General features: G+C 41.8%; 3 protein-coding genes across 6 annotated transcripts; 1 reads left to right on the top strand and 2 right to left on the bottom strand.

Annotated features, from left to right (window-relative positions):
- Positions 1–301: 301 nt before the first annotated feature.
- Positions 302–8,330, bottom strand: matcap2 (microtubule associated tyrosine carboxypeptidase 2). Of its 4 annotated transcripts, XM_058405015.1 has the most exons (9): positions 7,702–8,330; positions 7,538–7,621; positions 6,875–7,030; positions 4,476–5,089; positions 3,936–4,079; positions 3,704–3,836; positions 3,310–3,615; positions 3,137–3,234; positions 302–2,332 (listed from the first exon to the last, which is right to left on the bottom strand). In XM_058405015.1, the coding sequence occupies exons 4-9, from the start codon at positions 5,061–5,063 to the stop codon at positions 2,174–2,176; spliced, it is 1,428 nt and encodes a 475-aa protein (XP_058260998.1). In that variant the 5' UTR covers positions 5,064–5,089; positions 6,875–7,030; positions 7,538–7,621; positions 7,702–8,330; the 3' UTR covers positions 302–2,173. The 4 variants fall into 4 exon arrangements, with proteins under 4 accessions (XP_058260998.1, XP_058260995.1, XP_058260997.1 ...); XM_058405012.1 differs by lacking the exon at positions 6,875–7,030; XM_058405014.1 differs by having other exon boundaries at positions 6,875–7,027; positions 7,538–8,330.
- A 150-nt stretch (positions 8,331–8,480) lies between these two features.
- Positions 8,481–13,331, bottom strand: chtopa (chromatin target of PRMT1a). Its single transcript, XM_058405017.1, has 6 exons — positions 13,042–13,331; positions 12,533–12,625; positions 11,295–11,445; positions 10,063–10,243; positions 9,795–9,926; positions 8,481–9,311 (listed from the first exon to the last, which is right to left on the bottom strand). Exons 2-6 carry the CDS (start codon positions 12,595–12,597, stop codon positions 9,112–9,114), a joined length of 729 nt encoding a protein of 242 aa, XP_058261000.1. The 5' UTR covers positions 12,598–12,625; positions 13,042–13,331; the 3' UTR covers positions 8,481–9,111.
- Positions 13,332–13,636: 305 nt separating this feature from the next.
- Positions 13,637–16,864, top strand: snapin (SNAP associated protein). Its single transcript, XM_058405018.1, has 4 exons — positions 13,637–13,795; positions 14,013–14,059; positions 14,158–14,276; positions 15,236–16,864. Exons 1-4 carry the CDS (start codon positions 13,680–13,682, stop codon positions 15,341–15,343), a joined length of 390 nt encoding a protein of 129 aa, XP_058261001.1. The 5' UTR covers positions 13,637–13,679; the 3' UTR covers positions 15,344–16,864.
- The last annotated feature ends 2,543 nt before the right edge of the window (positions 16,865–19,407 follow it).

The raw sequence follows: 19,407 nt of genomic DNA on the forward strand, positions 1-19,407 counted from the left end.
GTTAGCTAGCTAGTTAGTCAGTTAGCCATAGGAGAGTACTACATGTTGACATTTCTGAAATGTCACAGATATTTTATGTAAAATGGTAAAAAAAAAAAAAATGACATGAATGGGTTCAAAGGATGATTTACAATAAATGTTTTTTTTGCAATAAAAAAGGAAAAGAGTGGAAAAAAGAGAGGAATACGTTTCCTCTCACGTCAAGCCCTGTTTTTTCTACCGTAGCATATCAACAATCAGTACAAAACATGTTTAGACCTTAAGTCTGTCAGGGATAGTGGGGGAAAAACGGACAAAAACGTGAAATAAGTGGGTAAATTTATTAGGATTTGACACGTTTATGAACATCAGAACACAACGTTCCTCAAATATCTGAGGAAAAACTTTTGTAATATAATAATAATAAGCATTAGGAAGGAAACCACTTGGGAGAAAAAAGTTGTGTGTTTTCATGCGAAATGCCACAGACACAAACCTGAAAACATGCTAATTTACAAATCATCAAAGTCTAACATTTAAAGTAGTCACAGAAATTAACATCTACCAAAAAAAATGTATAATATAAATACAGTTTGTAAGGAATAAAGGGTGTGTCCCAAACACTAGTGCTGGAAAGAAGAGTTAGCAATCTTAGTCTCCGTCTGGTGTACAAAACCTATATTTATCTTTGCCATGTTTCGGATTATATCCAAGGTTTAAATAATATTTTCATGGTGTGTACAAGTTTGACTCAAATTGATGCAGTAGAACAAATGGAAGTCCAATAGTTAGCGTTCGATGCTAAGTCAGATTACAGTGTAATTTCAGCCATACAATGCCTTTTTTTTGTCATAAATGACCAACACATCTACAGCAATCCAAGTAGTTTCATCTTATTTTCATTGTTACATCAGTCATTAACTAGCTTCTGCTTAGCATCTCATCTATTTTGTCCAGGAAAACAGAACTGCAAATAGACGTACACTATATTGGCAAAAGTTTTGGAACACCCCTCACTGAATTCACGGGTTGGGCTCGGCCCCTTAGTTCCAGTGAAAGGGAACTCTTCATGCTTCAGCATACCAAGACATTTTGGAAAATTTCATGCAACTTTATGGGAAAAGTTTGGGGATGACCGCTGTTCCAACATGACTACACACCAGTGCACAAAGCAAGGACCATAAAGACATGGATGAGAGAGTTTGGTGTGGAGGAACTTGACTGGCCTCAACCCCACAGAACACCTTTGGAGTGTGAGCCAGGCCTTCTCGTCCAACATCAGTGCCTGACCTCACAAATGTGCTTCTAGAGGAATGGTCAAAAAATTCCCATTAACACACTCCTAAAGCCTTCCCAGAAGAGTTGAACAGCTGGGAAAGGGCTGGACAACTCCATATTACATTCATGTACATGTAAAGGCAGACGACCCAAAACTTATATCAATATAGTGTACAGTATATGGCCACAGTAAAGCATGGTGATGGTAGTATTGTAACTTGTGACTGTTTGTGTCAGAAGAACAAATTTATATACTCTTGTGTGGTTTAATTACGCAGTATACTAACAAAAACGTGTCTAGAAATCATGACCTTTGCTAATGTACATAACTAATATACATAAATAACATTTCTCAATGTCACAACTGACATACACTCACAGAGTAGTGTGAGAATCTGTAGAAAACAGTATGAATTTTTAAAATAGAACAAAAATGACCAGAAAAATCAGAAAGAGGTCTGACTAAAAGACATTTTTGGGATGTTTCTGAACTAGCTGACAGTGTAGTAGAAATGCAAAGCGTATGCTAGCATTTAGGACACACCCACAATCTGGCATGAGCAGAGAGCCACATTGGCAAGTATATATATATATATATATATATATATATTTCTCCTCAGAAGTTTGGATTATTAAAAAATGTCATTTCTGATCACGGCAGGTAGGTGGCACTGAGGTTGTGTTTATGTTCATCCTGGCATGCCTGATTTCTTTTCACTTTAACAGAAACAACCTTTTAGAAAAATGTACACTTTCTTTGAATGGATTAAAAAGGACACTTGGGTATACAGTAATGAGCATCACTCGTAGGCTAGGTCCGAGATGCAGGGTTGGTCAGTCTAGCACACAGAATTTTCAGAATGATCAGGCTAGGTCGGTGTTGGGAATCAGAGGTCACGGGGGTGTCCTGGCATGCTCAGATAAGCGTTTGGAGCTCTTCATCGGTCAGCTGATTGACCGCCATGATCTTCTGGAGCTGCTCGGCGTAACGCGCCTGGTCCTGCAGGAAGTGAGGGATTCGTACATTCTCCATCACAGCCAGGCTCTTCAGGCGCTCCACGTCCTCGTAGGACACCTGCAGAATGTGCATGCTCATGTGGGTTAAATAAGTAACAGCTTAATGTCCTCATAAGACGTCTTTACGCCTCCATACTAAGTGCATTAACCTACTGTATATATGCACAATAAAGGGTCATTAAACAAGAGTTAGCTTTAAAAAAAAAAATCTCATGGCTCAAGTGTTAAAAGTTATACAGTGTCCTAGTTATTAGCATAAATAAGTAAAGGGCCTTATAATTAGTTCTTGATACTGATTGGTCAAAAGGTGATTGATTGACACTCTGACAATAGTGCAGCTGCACATCACAGGTTTGTACTAATATCTGTAGTATTTCTATAGTAACACCTGGACTGTATAGTGGACGTTCCACAAAAATTGATTGAAATAATTTCTCATTTACATGATAAGCTGCATTTTCTGTCTCATTAACAAAAGATGCTTGGTGAGGGAACAGCTGCTCTAATGTTCCTGCTACAAATGGAGAAATAAAGATGTGACATAATTATTTTTCTTCTTAACCTACACTAAATCAAGACATTCAGCTTTTTTTGTCTGTTGGATAGTAACAAGATAAACAACCTCAAGGAGATTTACAGTCAAATTTCTCATCAAATAGCTTCATTAGCTACACGCACTATTTAGAGTTGTAGGTAGTTCTCTGTATGTTAAAAAGGCTTAATGCACAATGTTTTGCCAGCATCAGCATTTTCCGTTTCCATCAGCAGTCTTTTAAAAGCTTATCTATGCATTGGTCACACTGTAATTCAATAAGTGTGCTGAAGAACAAATGAAAAGGTCACATTAGTAGTCACATCTGACCTTCCCAAGTGCAGTGAGGAGCTGGAAGTCGATCTTCTCTCTGTGCCTGAGGATCTTCAGGATGCCGTCCAGATAAACCTGGTCCTTATTGAAACAGCCTGAGTTCAGGGACAGAAAATTAGATATAGACTCTTATCGCTTGTCTGTTTAATGCTGTACAGTGTTATTATTACCGGGTTGTGATGTGTCGGTCTGGCCGCGTTTAGCTCGTACGCAGTAGTCCCAGCGTGTGCCGGGATCGTGGACGAAGCGTGCGAGCTCTTGGAACAGCTGCGTGAAGGACATGTGCGCCGCCTGGTGGACGGTGTAGTAGAGCAGGGCGGCACGCCACAGCCGGGGGTCTCTGCGGAACAGCACGCTGTGGATGCTGGCCAGGCCCTCCTCTGTGGGGTTGACCGGCTTCAGTCCGAGCTTCTTCCGCCCGGCTCCGCTGCTCCATGGCTGCTGGCTGTTATTGATGCTGCGGAAATAGTGAGTACCTGAGTGATAGAAGGAGAGAGATAAGCACACCTCCAATAAAGACTTGTACAGTGTTATGGATCTATAGAATGCTTTTCACACACACACCAATCTCATGTCTCAGCATGCCCTCGAGCCACTGCTCCCTGGCTGCGGAGATATTGATGGTGAGAGTTGGCCTGCCGTTCACCACGGTCATGGAGGCTCTGGAGAGCAGGTCATCGGTCAGGTGCACCACTATCTACACACACAAACAGAATCACATGCTGTACTGTACCATACTGCACATTAAACTCATCTGATCTGATTATGATAAATGCTCTGATGTGCATGCACTTACCTCTCCCACACAGCCTTCCTTCTCCATGTACTTCTTGACGTGGGCCCAGATTCGGCTCTTGGTCAGCAAGCTTCCTCCGGTGGCCTGCTCAAACTTCTCGTAATTTCCGTACTTGTGCAGAGCCAGCTCCATGATGCGTACCGCCTGGGAGAACGGCATTAACTCGTCATAGAGAGGTGAAAGAATGAAGCTGACACAAGAAATACAGCAAGTCCGCGAGGATGCTAAGACGAGTGCTGTCTGTTGAACGCTTACGCAAATCATATGTTTAATGGAAAAAGAGTGAAAGAACTGGAAGGAGTGAGAGAACAGGTGTAGAAGAAGAAATCTTCATAATGAACCTTCATTTAACTTCATTAGCTCCTACTACATTTGGTCGTGTTTGTGATGATTATGATGATAAGTAGAAGTAAAAAGTAAAAGAATGGATTTGATGGTAATGGAGTTTGAGAGACAAAGAAAGAAGATGGAAGGAGGATTATTTGTCAGGGGTTAAATAGGTTTTGTGTGTTGTGCTTGGAATCAGAGATGGACTGTTACCTGTGTGAGGAAGCGGTCAGAGGCTTTGCTGTGTTTTTCCAGAACTTGTGGTGATGCTGGGTTGCTGTACTCAAACTGTGGGTTATACCTGAAGTCTGACTTGAAGAACTTGGCCTTCTCACTCTCCACATTAGAAGGTTTAATGGCAGTGAGAATGCAAGGCTTCTTTGTGGAGTTTTCTCCATCTCTACTACCTTTAGCCAGCTGTGGGAGTCTGACCCGAGGTAGATAAGCTCTGCTGATCTGGCTACCAGGACGTGGAGACAGGCTGACTGGACTGCCAAGGATGCTTATATTGTTCCCTGGCCAGGAACAACGGAAAAGCTGTGATTGGCTGATTTCTCCATAGCTCTGATTACCTGAACGGATCAGCACCAGAGGCCTCATGTCTCGGTGGGTCGATGTAGAGACGATATGCTGTGCTCTTTTAAACTGTCTGTAGGGGGAGTGCTTGAGCATCTTGCCTTCTGTCTCCTCCTCTTTCTGCAGGAAGACGGAGCTGCTCTTTAGGACACTAGAAGATCGGCGATCCACATACACCTGACTTACAGGCTTCTCCATGACTCTCAGTACACACTTCTTAGCCATGTCCTTCTCAGCCCAGTGGAGATGTTCTAAAGGGAAATGTAAGCATATGATGTAGAAGATCAAATATCCACTAATCAGTGGAACAGCTTGTCAGACCTAGTGATGGAGGTGTGGCCTGTGTGCTGTCAGTCCCAGTGCTAAAGTCGTGGCCCAGTAAAGAAGGTGTGGCCTTTGAGCAGTCAGTCCCAGTGATAAAGGTGTGGCCTAGCAAAGGAGGCATGGCCTTTGTGGTGTCAGTCCCAGTGCTAAAGGTGTGGACTAGCAAAGGAGGCATGGCCTTCGTGTGGTCAGTCCCACTGCCAAAGGTGTGGCCCAGTAAAGGAGGTGTGGCATCTGAGCTGTCAGTCCCAGTGCTAAAGTCGTGGCCCAGTAAAGAAGGTGTGGCCTCTGAGCTGTCAGTCCCAGTGATAAAGGTGTGGCCTAGCAAAGGAAGCATGGCCTTTGTGGCGTCAGTCCCAGTGATAAAGTTGTGGCCCAATAAAGAAGATGTGGCCTCTGTGGTTTCAGTCCCCAGTAAAGAAGATGTGGCCTCTGTGGTTCACGTCACAGTAAAGAAGGTGTGGCCTCTGTGCTGTCAGTCCCAGTGATAAAAGTGTGGGCCAGTAAAGAAGGCATAGCCTCTGTGCTGTCAGTCCCAGTGATAAAAGTGTGGGCCAGTAAAGAAGGCATAGCCTCTGCGCTGTCAGTCCCAGTGATAAACGCATGGCCTAACAAAGGAGGTGTGGCCTCCGAGGTGTCTCTGAAAGAAGAATCTTTGGATCAGAGGCTGCTTTAAATCGATGTTACATACACCTGATCATTAATCTTGTATGGAGGAAGAGACCTACCCGTTCCTGTTAAAGAACAATTATTCGATGTAAATTAGCATGACATTTAAAACGCTCTTAAACATTTAAAGTTCTTCAATTGGCTCTTTCCTTCTGCTCTTCGTGTCCCATTTTCCTGGAAACCTAATCTCTGTGCCCTCTTTGTAACTACAACAAATGAAATTGATATGGAAAGAACAAAAAACAAAGCCTATTGTAAAGTCCTAAAGAATCCTTTCTTAAGGAGCGTGACAGTGAAATATCCTCAGCGATAAATCCATGAGAGATTGGGTTACAGCATGACAAAACCACAGCCACTTTTCTTTCTTTTCTCACATCTTATCTGACCTGTCCTGCTCTGTTAGAGACAGGCCTCGGGATGTTCTGCGACTGAATTCGTTTATTTGTCTTTCGGAATCAAGTCATGTTAAACTGACCTCGGTGGCTGGAGTGCGTGAGCTCTGAGGATGCACTGTGCCACGCTTCATTAAAATGATCCTGATTATTGTGGACAGTAGGAGCACACAGGCAGTGAGAGGACTCGAGGCATTGAATCACAACAGGAGCGAGCTTTTAACGAGAGCAATGAGCCGGAAGGACACGGCTTCATCATCACAGCCGATTACTCTAACAGAGCTCTGGGATGTGAAATGATCAGGCGTTAAGTGTAATACCATGTATTACTTTTGACATGACAGTGATTTAAAATACGATCCAATTATCATATTCAATACACAATTTAAGCAATATCATTTTAAAAATCATTTTTTACATTGTTTATATGTCTCTTGCCTATGCAAATAATTATACATATAATATATTATAATATAATCACACAGACAGACAACTGTAGTTGTCTGTCTGTGTGATTATATTATAATATATTATATGTATAATTATTTGCATAGGCAAGAGACAGGTACAGGTACAGGATGGATATTGATTGTATTATACAATACAGAAATATTTAAAATATATAGAGTACTTATAGGAAAACAAACAAACCAGCATGATGTAACGAAGCAATGTTAAAGAAAAGTCTGAACTTCTTTGTCCTGAAGTCTTTCCCACGTCACAAACCTCTCCACCTCTGTCTTACACAGCACTGACACTGGAGACTCCTTCCATCTCCTTCCACTGATACACCTCATCATCATACTACTTCATAATATCAACAACAATACATATTTTACTATAAATATCATGCAAGATATAAACAGAAGACTACATTTAAAATCTTCTGAATGTTAGTTTCTACACTACTGCAGCCTCCTGAACCACACTTAATGTTTCATGTTATAATCACTGATTTAGACTGATGATCATAACTAGAAAGTCTCCTTATAGCCCTTGTTGTGCTATAGATGTTTTTTATTATTATTATTATTATTATTCATATGTTTGTTTATTTAGAATTCTAACAATGAGATCCTGGAATAATAATAATAATAATAATAATAATAATAATAATAATAATAATAATAATAATAATAATAAAATACTACTTCTACTACTACTACTAATAATAATAATGATGATAATAATAATAATAATAATAATAATAATAATAATAATAATAATAAAAAATACTACTACTACTACTACTAATAATAATAAATACTACTACTACTACTACTAATAATAATAATAATAATCCAGGAAACTCACCAGTAACTTGAATGGCTTCCAGCATTGCTGTACTGATAAAGCTGAGGAAAGATGACGTCCAGGTGACAAGAAGACGCACAGAAGCTGTAAATATTTACATAAAATATTATTTCGTGTAGGTAAATGAAATATCATAATAATAATCTTATAAAGGTTCTCCTCACATTCTCCCTGCTTCACTCTGCGGTCTGTTCACTCTCTCTCTCTCTCTCTCTCTCTATGTAGCCGAGCTTCGTCTTGTTGTCATGGAAACCTTACGTCATTTCCGTACGAGCTTACGGCTAGATAGTTTTACAATGCTAATAATATTACATTGATCTACTGTTAAATTACATTTATTTCATCGATTATTTAATTGTAACTTAACATACATATTTTTATTTATTTTTTTGGATATTCACCATTCCGGAAATTGAAATTGTTTTGATAGCTCGGTCGTGACCCACCGATAACGTATTCAAAATGGCGGCTAGCAGCCCGTGCTCATTGTAGGGAATAGATATCATTTTAGTCGCACCGAGCCGTTGTGAAGTAATTCACCAACCAAAAAAATGCTCATGTTAAGAAATTCATACCATATGGATATTCTTGGTACTTTTCGCGTTTCGAGCCCCTACCTTACATTTTAGCTGCTGCTGAATTAACTTCCGGTTTCCATAGTTTCTCAGTTGCCTAGCAACAGTGAGAGGCGTGATACTGCTGATGTCCTTGCAAGTAGTTTTGTGACGTAGGCACAGATTTGTTCACTCCCACAACTGCAAATAACCTCATCATACACAAACAGCACAAAATATCACAAATATAAATCTCTCTAACGCTCAAGCACCTCCTTTTAACACTCTTTATTAGACCTGAGACACCGTGCCTGAGCACAAGCTGAAATATTTAACACTACATCCCTCAGAGACGACAGACACTTCACATTTAGAATCAAACACAAAGCTTCTTATCCATCATGGCCAATATTTATTAAAAGAAAGTAAAAATGGCTGTTGAACTACAATAAAGGTGTTTTGTAGTGAATTTCTTTTTCTTTTTTTATACACAAACAACTGCAGTAATCACATGACCCGAATCCATGAGTATGACTTGACCATTTAAAAATCACAATAAAATAGAAGACGAAGGGGGAAACGTGTTCGTAGCACAATGTTATCAGGAACAGCGTGTGCCAAAACAAATCTGGTTCGATTTTAGAGTAGATCAGTATTAATAATACTAAACAACATTTTCCCCAAAGTCCAGCTTTAATAAAACACACACAGGGCAAAAAGTCTGTTTTGTGAAGGGGTCCATGTCAGGGGAGCTCGATGTCCACTGTCCAGCATTTCTATGGGCACTGTGTGGACACTAAAATGAGCCTAGGCTGTATAAAAAGGTGCTCCTTTTTCACTCGAATCAGTAAAGTAAGCGTGTGGAGCTCAACGTCGGACAGCTCTCGCCACATATATCTCATCACTTTGTAGAAAGTTCAGTGTAAATAGCATTTTCGATTAAAAATGGACATTCAGGAAATATAATGCCTGTAACTAGATGCCTATCTGACTGAAGATTTCAGTGTATACATTCGCAGATCACTCCATGCTCTCCGGGTCAGCTTGGGCCATGTACGCATCCAGCTCTGCGTCTAGATGTCCCTTGGTTTTGGACATGTAGGCGTCCAGCTGATTGTCCAGCTGTTCTCTGGTGACGACGGGACGTCCTGCTCCCCTGCCTCGGCCTCGACCGCGGCCTCTTCCAAGGAAACCGCCACGACCGCGCAGACCTCCGCGACCTGAAAGAACGGCACAACTTAAGGGTCAACACATACACCATCATTAACTCTAGGCCTCATTTATCGAGTATTTCCTGCTACAGCCGATTTGAACTTAGCCACACACACACACACACACACATCTCCACAAAAGGGAGAGCTGAAAACAAGAAAGTGATAAAATGGTGAAGAGAACCTTCTCATCATCTTCCAGTAATGCAGTCTATCCACTGCAGTGCATCAGTTACAAGAGACACACACCCCAAAGCAAACAGGGTGGCTGCCACTAGACATGACGTCTAGCAGACATGACTTTTACTCCTCCAGGTGCACACAAGATATACAAGCTCCTTGTGTGAACACCACTTCTTTTACATAAATTTACACAATATCATATGATCATAGAGTTGTTTATAATTGCTTAAATAGCACATTGTGTAAATGATGAGAATTTGATTATCCACAAAATTCTATCCAAATAAATAAAGTCCTGTATCTGCTCACCACGGGCTCCGGCTCCTCCACGTGCTGCTCCTCGGCCAGTCAGAGCGGCTCCTCGACCCGTGGCTCCTCCTCGCTGGCGCATTCCCTTGCGAAGACCTGGACGCCCCGGACCACCTCGGCCCTTCAGCTGACCTGTCACAAGCGCGCACACACTTTAATCCTTTACCGTGCCATGAGTCTTCGGCAGTACTGATGTTTGAGTCTGAGACTGGTTACATCACCACACCCCAGTTTAACTATAACGCATGATGTGGAGAATTCATCATACCTCTAAGAGCCAGCGCTCCTCTCATGGCGCCTCCTCTTCCTCGTCCTCTGAGGCCTCGCATAGCTCCGCGCATTCCTGCCACGCCGAAGCCACGTCCTCCGGCGCCTCCCCGCATCAGCGGGCCGATGGGACGACCCAGCCGCGCCTGAATGTTGCTCTTCCCAAGCCGCTGCTTCAGGCTCTGCAGAGACGAGGCGAGGAACCAAAGCAGCATTGAAGACAGGATTATAAACCGATCAGGCAAAAGGAACCGAATCATTCTGTCCAGTCTTTAACACTCTGGACCGCTGTACATTTATACTCTATGTAATGAGCATACACAGAGAAAGTATGTATAATTCAACAAAACAGTATTTTTAATGGATTAATTATACAGCAAGGACAAGGCTGGATTACTAACTCTTCTTCTTTGGACTTTTCCCTTCAGGGGTCTCCACAGCGAATCATCTCTCTCCCCCTCTCTGCATCCTCAACACTTGTACCCACTAGCTTCATATCCTCATTTATTCCATCCATATACCTCCTCTTTGGCCTTCCTCTCTGCCTCCTGCCTGGCAGCTCCATGTCCAACATTCTCCTACCAATATACTCACTCTCCCTCCTCTGAACATGTCCAAACCATCTTAATCTGTCCTCCCTAACTTTGTCCCCCAAACGTCCAACATGAGCCGTCCCTCTGATGTACTTGTTGCTGGATTAGTAATTAAAAATAAAATCAATAAAAACATTAAACTACAATGAAAACTGACTGACTTTGTATTAAGAATTCAGGATGTTCTCGTCACAGAGTGTTTAGACATAAATAAAATGAAAACTGACATTCCAATACAATCGATAAAAAAATCTCATCAGCGTTCAACTACTTACAGACTACAGTCTTCAGGTTTTTGATTTGATTGATTTTTTTAATGCCATGTTAGCTTCAATGGCTATATTATGGCAAAAGTTTGAATGTAGTTAAAACATAGGGTAGCCTGCAGTCTTCAGGACCGTGGAGACAAGGCTGTGTTATTGCATCAGATGTGTTTATATGTAGTGAATTATCTGAAAACTAAAAGGAGGGGGGAAAACGCTCATAACTCATCCAGCACATTTACAAAACTCAAGGACTGTGAGAATGGAAGAGCACCAAATACACACACAGAAGCTGGGGTTCAGGTCCCAGCACCACCAAGCTGTCACTGGCCTTTAATCCTTTCTTCTTCTTGTCCCTCTCTCACTCGCTCCCCTACCTGTTTGTGCTGCAGTGCTGCCTGCACCGACGGCCTGTTCTCCATCTGCTGGGCGAGACGCCGGTTCCTTGCGCTGGCCATGTGCTGCTGCTGCATGGTCGCCCGGATGCTAACCGCGGTCGGCTGCTTGTTCTTCATCATGTTAGTGAAGCTTGTGGGACACAACCGAAAGGAGCGGAGAGATAGAGAGAGAGAGAAAGAAAGAGGAGAGGGGGATACGAGGAAAGGAGGTTTCCAAATCAAATCACTTCACACACCATGGACGCAGCCACAGGGGAACCTGCAGCAATTCACTGAAGGCCTGTTATCAGGCACGCTTTCCTTCATTACACTCTCTCTTTGTACTGTCTGGTGACACCCCGACATTTTAACCAAACAAAATGCCTGTGAACTTCTAAAAGTGCTGGGGAAGAGGAGACAGAGAGATTGAGAGCGAGCGAGAGGGAGGGAGAGAGAGAGAGAAGGGGAAAGGGAGAGAGCGAGAAGGATAGGACGAAAGGAAAAAAGAAGAGGATTTTCAGAGTCACTGCCACTTACGGACCGCTGTCTCCACGTCATCGGCCACAGACGACACGAGACGGAAGGCGGCCCAGGGCTTTAAGAGGGGTGTCCGGCAACTCGGCCACTTACAGTCTGGACCGTGACCTCTGATGCTTTTTGCCATGAGAGGCTCATGAGGTAAACAAGGGAAGGGGATGAAGGGAGCAGGGTCACGTCCAGGCATGGGCTGAGCACCTTGTGTGAGAGAGTGAGCGAAGACAGAAGTGAAGCAGAAGAAGAGGAGGAGCATGAGGAAGAACATCAGAAGTGGTCTAAGTGAGAGAGTTTGTGTGAGAGAGGGCAAGAAATATGGCACGCTTTGTTAAATCTCATCATTTCTGCCATGTTTGAGGAGGTTCCTCTGCAGGAAGCTTACCTCACCGTGATTACACACCCCCTCTCACCTCAGGGTGTGCACTGCTCATGCAAGATGGCAGACGGCCGACGTGACTGAGAAACCCCACAGTCACGTCTCCCGTGCGGAGTGTCCGGTCGTCCGCCATGTTGCGTGAGCAGTGCACACTCCGCGAGCAGCCTGGCGTCCGTGCCTGTTCTGCTCTGCTCGGGTATCTCCCCTCATTGACCTCCAAAAGAGCATGGCTTCCTGCACCGTGCCTTAAGTATCTCTGCATGACTTTTGTTTTTTTGTTTCTCCCCCCGGGCTTGAGATAGTGCTGTCAGGATGCGTGGAGCCTCACCGCTCGTTCAGCGACACCTTGGTGGTGCTTTTCAGCACGACTTTTTGAGTCGAGGGGGAACTCATTTTTCTTCTCACACTCGCCGGCTTGCTCCTGTAGGGAGTCATTTGAGATACAGAAAAAGAACAGAAATTAAAGAGAGTTTTTCCTAATGGGGAGGAAAATGTCGAGTTCATACATTACACGTATTATTAAGGAAAAACACAGACACTATAAATAAACCCCTCCATCTCTCCTGGAAGACGTGCACTACACAGGGAGTGATAAAAAAAAAAGGCGTAGGCACCCTAGGTAGTGCACTAGAAATAAATTAAAGTTACAAAAATGTCCAGTAGATTCCTTTTATACACCTTTAATTGGGTTAAACCTAAACTGGGCGGCCATTTTGAAAATAAATAACTATTACAACTAAACAGGCTAACTAGTTTCACAGCTCGGTGTTATAGGATTTATTTAATTCATACATGATGTACGTAATCGTTAACACTGTTATTTGAAGGTTTACTTACTTTTGTTGGAGAATCTGGATTTTAATGCTTTAATCTGTCGCAGCTGTAGGAGCTGCTCGGCTCACGCGCTGACTAGGCTAGCTAACTGACTCAGCTGATCTCTAAAAGCTAGCTGATCGAAACCAAACTTCTCGTAAAGTCGTATTTATATTACCCCCTTTGTATTAAGTAGGACCCTTTAGTAACTTAAATTCTCGAGAAAACTGGCGACAATCTACCTACACATCTATCTACACTACACTGTCGGTCTTCTCTCGTCGGGTTCATCACAAAATGGTGCGAACAGCTGCGACGCTGGAAAATGGAGGCTAAGCCCCACCCACTTTATGGCGTTCTAGGTTGCGATTGGCTAGAGGGTCATCTCCTAAGCAAGTTCTGATTGGACAGTTGAGAAATCAATCACGTCCCCTCATCGGCAAATAAAAAAATAAAACAGTTTATTGACAATTTATTTCATATTTACATTTTATGTGAAAAAAAATTATGAGCAGCGTGTTTGGATTTTACAGTACGATCCAAATGATCGTATTTTCCTTTATATATATATGCTGTGAAGTTAGCGAGCTCAGGAGGCAGTACAATCTCGCGAGATATCGTGAGATTTCATAGACAGGCCGCTGCCACAAGACGCAGGAAAGATGGCGGCGCTCGCAGTTGTAGAGACTCCGTCAGGAAAAGATGCTTTTGCTGAAGGTCTTATGGATCTGTTAAAGCCAGCGGTACAGCAGCTCGATCTACATGTCCATGCAGTGAGGTAAATATGGTGCGGGATTGATTTCGAGCTACGCTTACGAATACATTGTTAGATCCGGACTGTCATGCTTTTGTTTACTTGTTTATTGTTTATTTGTTTATTCTTTGCTCCTCTGGAAGCTTGTATACATTTATTTTCTGCATGATGCCGACCACAAAGTAGTAAAGAGTTGTCTAAATCATTCAGATCCTCTTTAATGTTTTTATTCTGCACACAGGGAGAGTCAGGTGGAGCTCCGTGAACACATTGACAACTTGGCAACCGGTGAATTTATTCACACAGACACTACTGACTGTGTTTAGTGTTTCATTTGTTGAATAATATGCCTATTTAACTTTTCTGTAACACATTTCACATTTCAGAGCTGTGTAGAATCAACGAACACCAGAAAGTCGCCCTGGACCTGGATCCCTATGTGAAGAAGCTGCTCAACGCCAGGCGTAGAGTGGTTCTGGTCAATAACATCCTACAGAATGCACAAGTAAAGCCGATCAGTATATTCCTATGCACCTCCAGATCCTTCTTTTCTAAATACAAAGCACTTTAAACACATTATACTGTTGTCCACTTCCCCTTGTGACACAGCAGTAAGAAGTGACCACAGACCTCACTGTGAGAAATATGTAAGGAAGTTGCAATAGATCACAGTTTGAATCTTTTCAGAGAGTCAGTCATTTCAAGTAGTTCATTTATATGGTTCAACCAGATCACACAGCTGTCTGAAGCAGACAAAATAATCATTTCATAATATTCCTCTACACCGAGCAGGTATAACATTATGAGCAGTGAGAGGTGAAGTGAATAAGATTGATGATCTCCTCATCATGGCACCTGTTAGTGGGTGGGATATATTAGAGGCAGCAAGTGAACATTTTGTCCTCAAAGTTGATGTGTTAGAAGCAGGAAAAATGGACAAGCGTAAGGATTTGAGTGAGTTTGACGAAGGGCCAAATTGTGATGGCTAGACCACTGGATCAGAGCATCTCCAAAACTGCAGCTCTTGTGGGGTGTTCCCGGTCTGCAGTGGTCAGTATCTATTAAAAGTGGTCCAAGGAAGGAACAGTGGTGAACCGGTGACAGGGTCATGGGCGGTCAAGGGTCATTGATGCATGTGGGGAGTGAAGGCTGGACCGTGTGATCCGATCCAACAGACGAGCTACTGTTGCTCACAGAAGTTAATGCTGGTTCTGATAGAAAGGTGTCAGAATACACAGTGCAGGATGGGGCAGGGCTGTTTTGGCAGCAAAAAGGGGGACCAACATAATATTAGGCAGGTGGTCATAATGTTATGCCTGGTCAGGGTATGAACGTATTTAGAAAACATTTTTAAGTGACAGTGTGTGAGACTGGACAGAAAACCCAATCATTTACAGATCTTGGGCTTTTTTTAAATGACCTTGTCTACCGTTACACCATTCTTATGCCCTCTTCTCATTCCAGGAGCGCTTGAGAAGGTTGAACCATAACGTTGCCAAGGAGACGGCTCGCCGGAAAACCATGCTGGAAACATCCGGAGCGTTTTCCACTCGTTCTCCCAGCAAGCCATGATGAGATGATGGCAACTTAAGACAGGACACTGCACAGGGAAACAAAATGATGCTGTGTATCCTCAGAGATGAAGTGGACTATGCACAGCATGGGCTGATGCACAGGACTGAGGCTTATGTTCATCTAGAAGCAGCCAAGAGCTGTTCTATTATATTTGCACAAGAAACTTTTGGTATGCGTAATGATTTAATATCCGAGATTGATGATATGCACTTGGCTTTACCTCTTCTAATATTTGTCTTTGTCGCACAGTAGAGCTGTTTGTATCTTCAGATGCCAAAAAGCATGCTCACATCTAACAGAAGTGCTTGCTAACCTCAAGCTAATTATCGTAATCGCTTTGTAAAACAGTAGCGAAGGGCAATAGGCAGCTAGATGACATCATCAGGCTGTCTTGTATGTAATTAAACAGTTATTATGATTTGATGACAATCTGGTTGCATTAGACTAACTGCTATGATGTGTGTTAGTTATATTTGCGAGAGAGATATAGAGGGAGACAGAGAGAGAGATTTGGCAAAAGCTGTATTGTTTGTGAGTGAGTATATTCCTTTTTATATTATTACCAGAATGCAAACATCAGCATGCTGAGGAACTAGGCTAGGAAACTTTGTCCAGGTGAAAATAAGGCAGTACACACACACACATTCACACACACACACACACACACACGCACACAGTAACGTGAGCTGGTGACTTCTGGTGACATGATGAGCTACCTAGAGCGCTGCCTACTAAATGTGGGCGTATCCTATGAGAACGAGGAGCGCACACTGCTTCTCATTTATATGTAGAAATGCACTGCTAGTTTTTATACACACCCTTTATACATTCCCTCCAGAATGATTCGCTTTAATGACATAAAGTAATTAATTAATTAATGCTATTTGCTCCACCTGCTAATAAACATTATCGCCATGGCAACCAAACGCAGTCGGGAGACTTGCAGATTAAACTCGCTGTATTTGTGTACGAATCATAAACACTGAGATCCTCCATTTCATGTGTTCATCAATTGTTTTTTTTTTAAATAGGAGCCATTTTAAGGAACTGTAGAAAATGGATACCGTCACAGACAATATGAAAGGATATTTTTCCCCCTGCAATGGCACATCCTGTAGTGTTTTATTTTTCATATCCCACAGACATGTGCTTACGATTATCACTTTTTTGATTTATTAAAGAATGAGATTTCTTGCCAGTCGTCTTTTTGTAGCTGTAATTAATTTATAAAGTAGATAAGCAGATTTTCCTTCAAAAAAGCTCCACCTTTAGCTCTGACTGTTAAAGATCTGACACTGGAGACTCCTTCCATAAATGTTACTCATACAATAAACGTCTTTTCACGGGAAAAGTGATAAGTTTAATGTCTGTTTGTTTTGATAAGTTGTAGATCATGTGGGGTATCTGACATATCGTGTATTACACCCTGTTGCCATAGAAACCATAACTTGAATGAGCATGTGAATGTAAACCTGTGACCTGCAGATTAAACAACACCCTGGGGCCAGGAAACTCCTCCTACAGCAAACGGCTGATTCTTGTTTCAGTGTTGGGAAGTTAAGGGAGTGTTGAGTAAGATTAAAAAAAAAAGAAATCACTGAAAATATAATACAAATCAGGCTTCTGCCAACCTTTGACATATACAAGCTGCTTTACTAGTCAGAAAAGATTGTATTCAAAGTGTTTATTGTCATATGCACAGTGAGGAAACAAGTTTCCCTGTACAAGGAAATTCTTTCTTTGCTGTCCACATCTATTAATAGATTCTTATAAAGGTGTAAATATACTACATTGCCAAAACTGGGACGTCTGTCTTTACCTGCACATGAATGTAATATGGAGTTGACCCGCCTTTTACAGCTATAACAACTTCAACTCTTCTGTGAAGGCTTTCCACAAGGTTTAGGAGTGTGTTTATGGGAATTTCTGACCATTCCTCTAGAAGCGCATTTGTGAGGTCAGGCACTGATGTTGTGATGACGAGAAGGTCTGGCTCCGCTCTAATGCATCCCAAAGGTGTTCTATGGGGTTGGGGTGAAGACCAGTCAAGTTCCTCCACACCAAACTCCCTCATCCATGTCTTTATGAACCTTGCTTTGGTCACTGGTGTGCAGTCATGTTGGAACAGGAAGGGGTCATCCCCAAACTGTTCCCACAAAGCATGAAATTGTCCAAAATGTCTCGGTATGAAGCTGAAGCATTAAGAGTTCTTTTCACTGGAACTAAGCCGAACCCCTGAAACACAACACCTGAACTTAATGTGGAGGGGTGTCCCAAAACTTTTGGTAATATAGTGTATATCCCCAAAATGTTTTGGTCATGTTTTGCTCTTTAAAAAGCATTAAAATATTTGTTATAACAATTTATTAAAGACTATTATAATTAAGGATTTTATAGATTAAAACATCTCTACTATTTTTTTTTGTATCGACTCTTACAGCATAACAGAGTTCAAATCTCGACACATAATCCATCGACTTGTTTTATGTTTGAGTTTTCAGGGGTAAAGACATGAATTTTAGTTGATGCTTTACAAATGAAATGAAAACAATATGTATATAAAGACATTAAAAAGATCATTGTAAAAAATGTGCAATGTGGAAATAAGGAGAGAGCAGTAATAAATGTATTATTAAGAAAACGTTTGGATGAGAAAATTCAAAGCAGTGAAAGTGTATCTATCCCTGAAAGCTAAAGCCACAAGCCCTGACTCCCCTGACCCGCTCATGTTCAATAATCGAGAGAGTTTCGGTGAATAATTAAGGCTTAAACCATTAAATACTGGGGGATATGGAGACTGGAGGAATGCAGCAGAGTCGTATGTGAGTGAGTGAGTGAGTGACTGCATGCTGTATAATTCAATCAGCAGTGAAATGTCAGCTATGTGCTTCTCCTGTGTAAATAATGAATGTTTTGTAATTGGAGAGGCGGGAAGCTGGCTTTAGCTGACCTCAACCTCGACTCGGGGTTTAAAGGCTGCAGGTTAGGAGTGGGTTTATAAACCAGGTTAAAGATCAAGAGGAGGAAGTCATTAAGGGATGAAGGTGGAGTTCACGTGGTACTCGTCCTGAAAGGGATTCTAATGATGACAGATTGAAGACAGCTGAAAAACGAGGAGTAGCTGTGTCTACACACACACACACACACACACGTATAGTATGATACATCAAATAAAGAGCAGTGTTCTGCAAAATCTTCACTTGTGTTCTAGTATTATGTTTGAAAGCAAAGTGCAAAATGTCCATATGCATTAGTCTTAGTGTTCAAATGGTTAGTGTTCTATAGCTGTCACAAAATACCCACAATGCACTGTGGTCCTATTACATATTACATCCTCAGAAAAATGTGCACTGTGGCTATAATCCAGTGAAGTGCAAACGTCTTCATACCTTGACAAAATGAAGAGTGCAGATTGAATTATATGAGCTCATTAGTTTGTTTACTTTTCTGAAACACACACACACACACACACACACTTGGTGAGAGCTCAGCTGTATCTGCTAAATGTTAAATGTATCTGTATCTGCTAAATTTTTGTTAGATTGAACTTCATGGCTCTTTGGCATGAGGCAACTCTTTGGGTCCCAGATATCTCATTCCCTGTTTTTACCCCAGAACCAGCCAAAGATGGTGAACAATTTTAGCTCTCTATAGGCAAATACCAACCATTTTGAATGTGTATTTATTTTTATTTATTTGAAAACTTGGCCAAAAAAATTGAGCTGACACTTCCAAATCCCAAAAAAAAAAAAACCCCTGCTATTTGTGTAACTGTTTGGTGATGCTTTTGGGAAAGTGAATCAAACGGTTTGGGAATCAAACGATTCGACTCTTTTCAGGAATCAGTGATGATTTAGTTTCTCTTCTTCAAAAGTAGACAAAGGTGTTGAAAACTTTCCATAATCGATAGGAAACACCAGCACCATGGGCTCGTTTAAAAAACAAACAAAAAACATCTGGAGTAAAAAAGAGTCGGTTCTGAGCCACTGAACTCTTTCGGCTCCCAAATGATTCACTGAAAGATTCCCCCCAAAAAGTTGCTTATATTTGCATACCGATTA

Source organism: Hemibagrus wyckioides, linkage group LG12, assembly GCF_019097595.1.
Source record: "Hemibagrus wyckioides isolate EC202008001 linkage group LG12, SWU_Hwy_1.0, whole genome shotgun sequence".
NCBI classification, from domain to species: Eukaryota; Metazoa; Chordata; class Actinopteri; order Siluriformes; family Bagridae; genus Hemibagrus; species Hemibagrus wyckioides.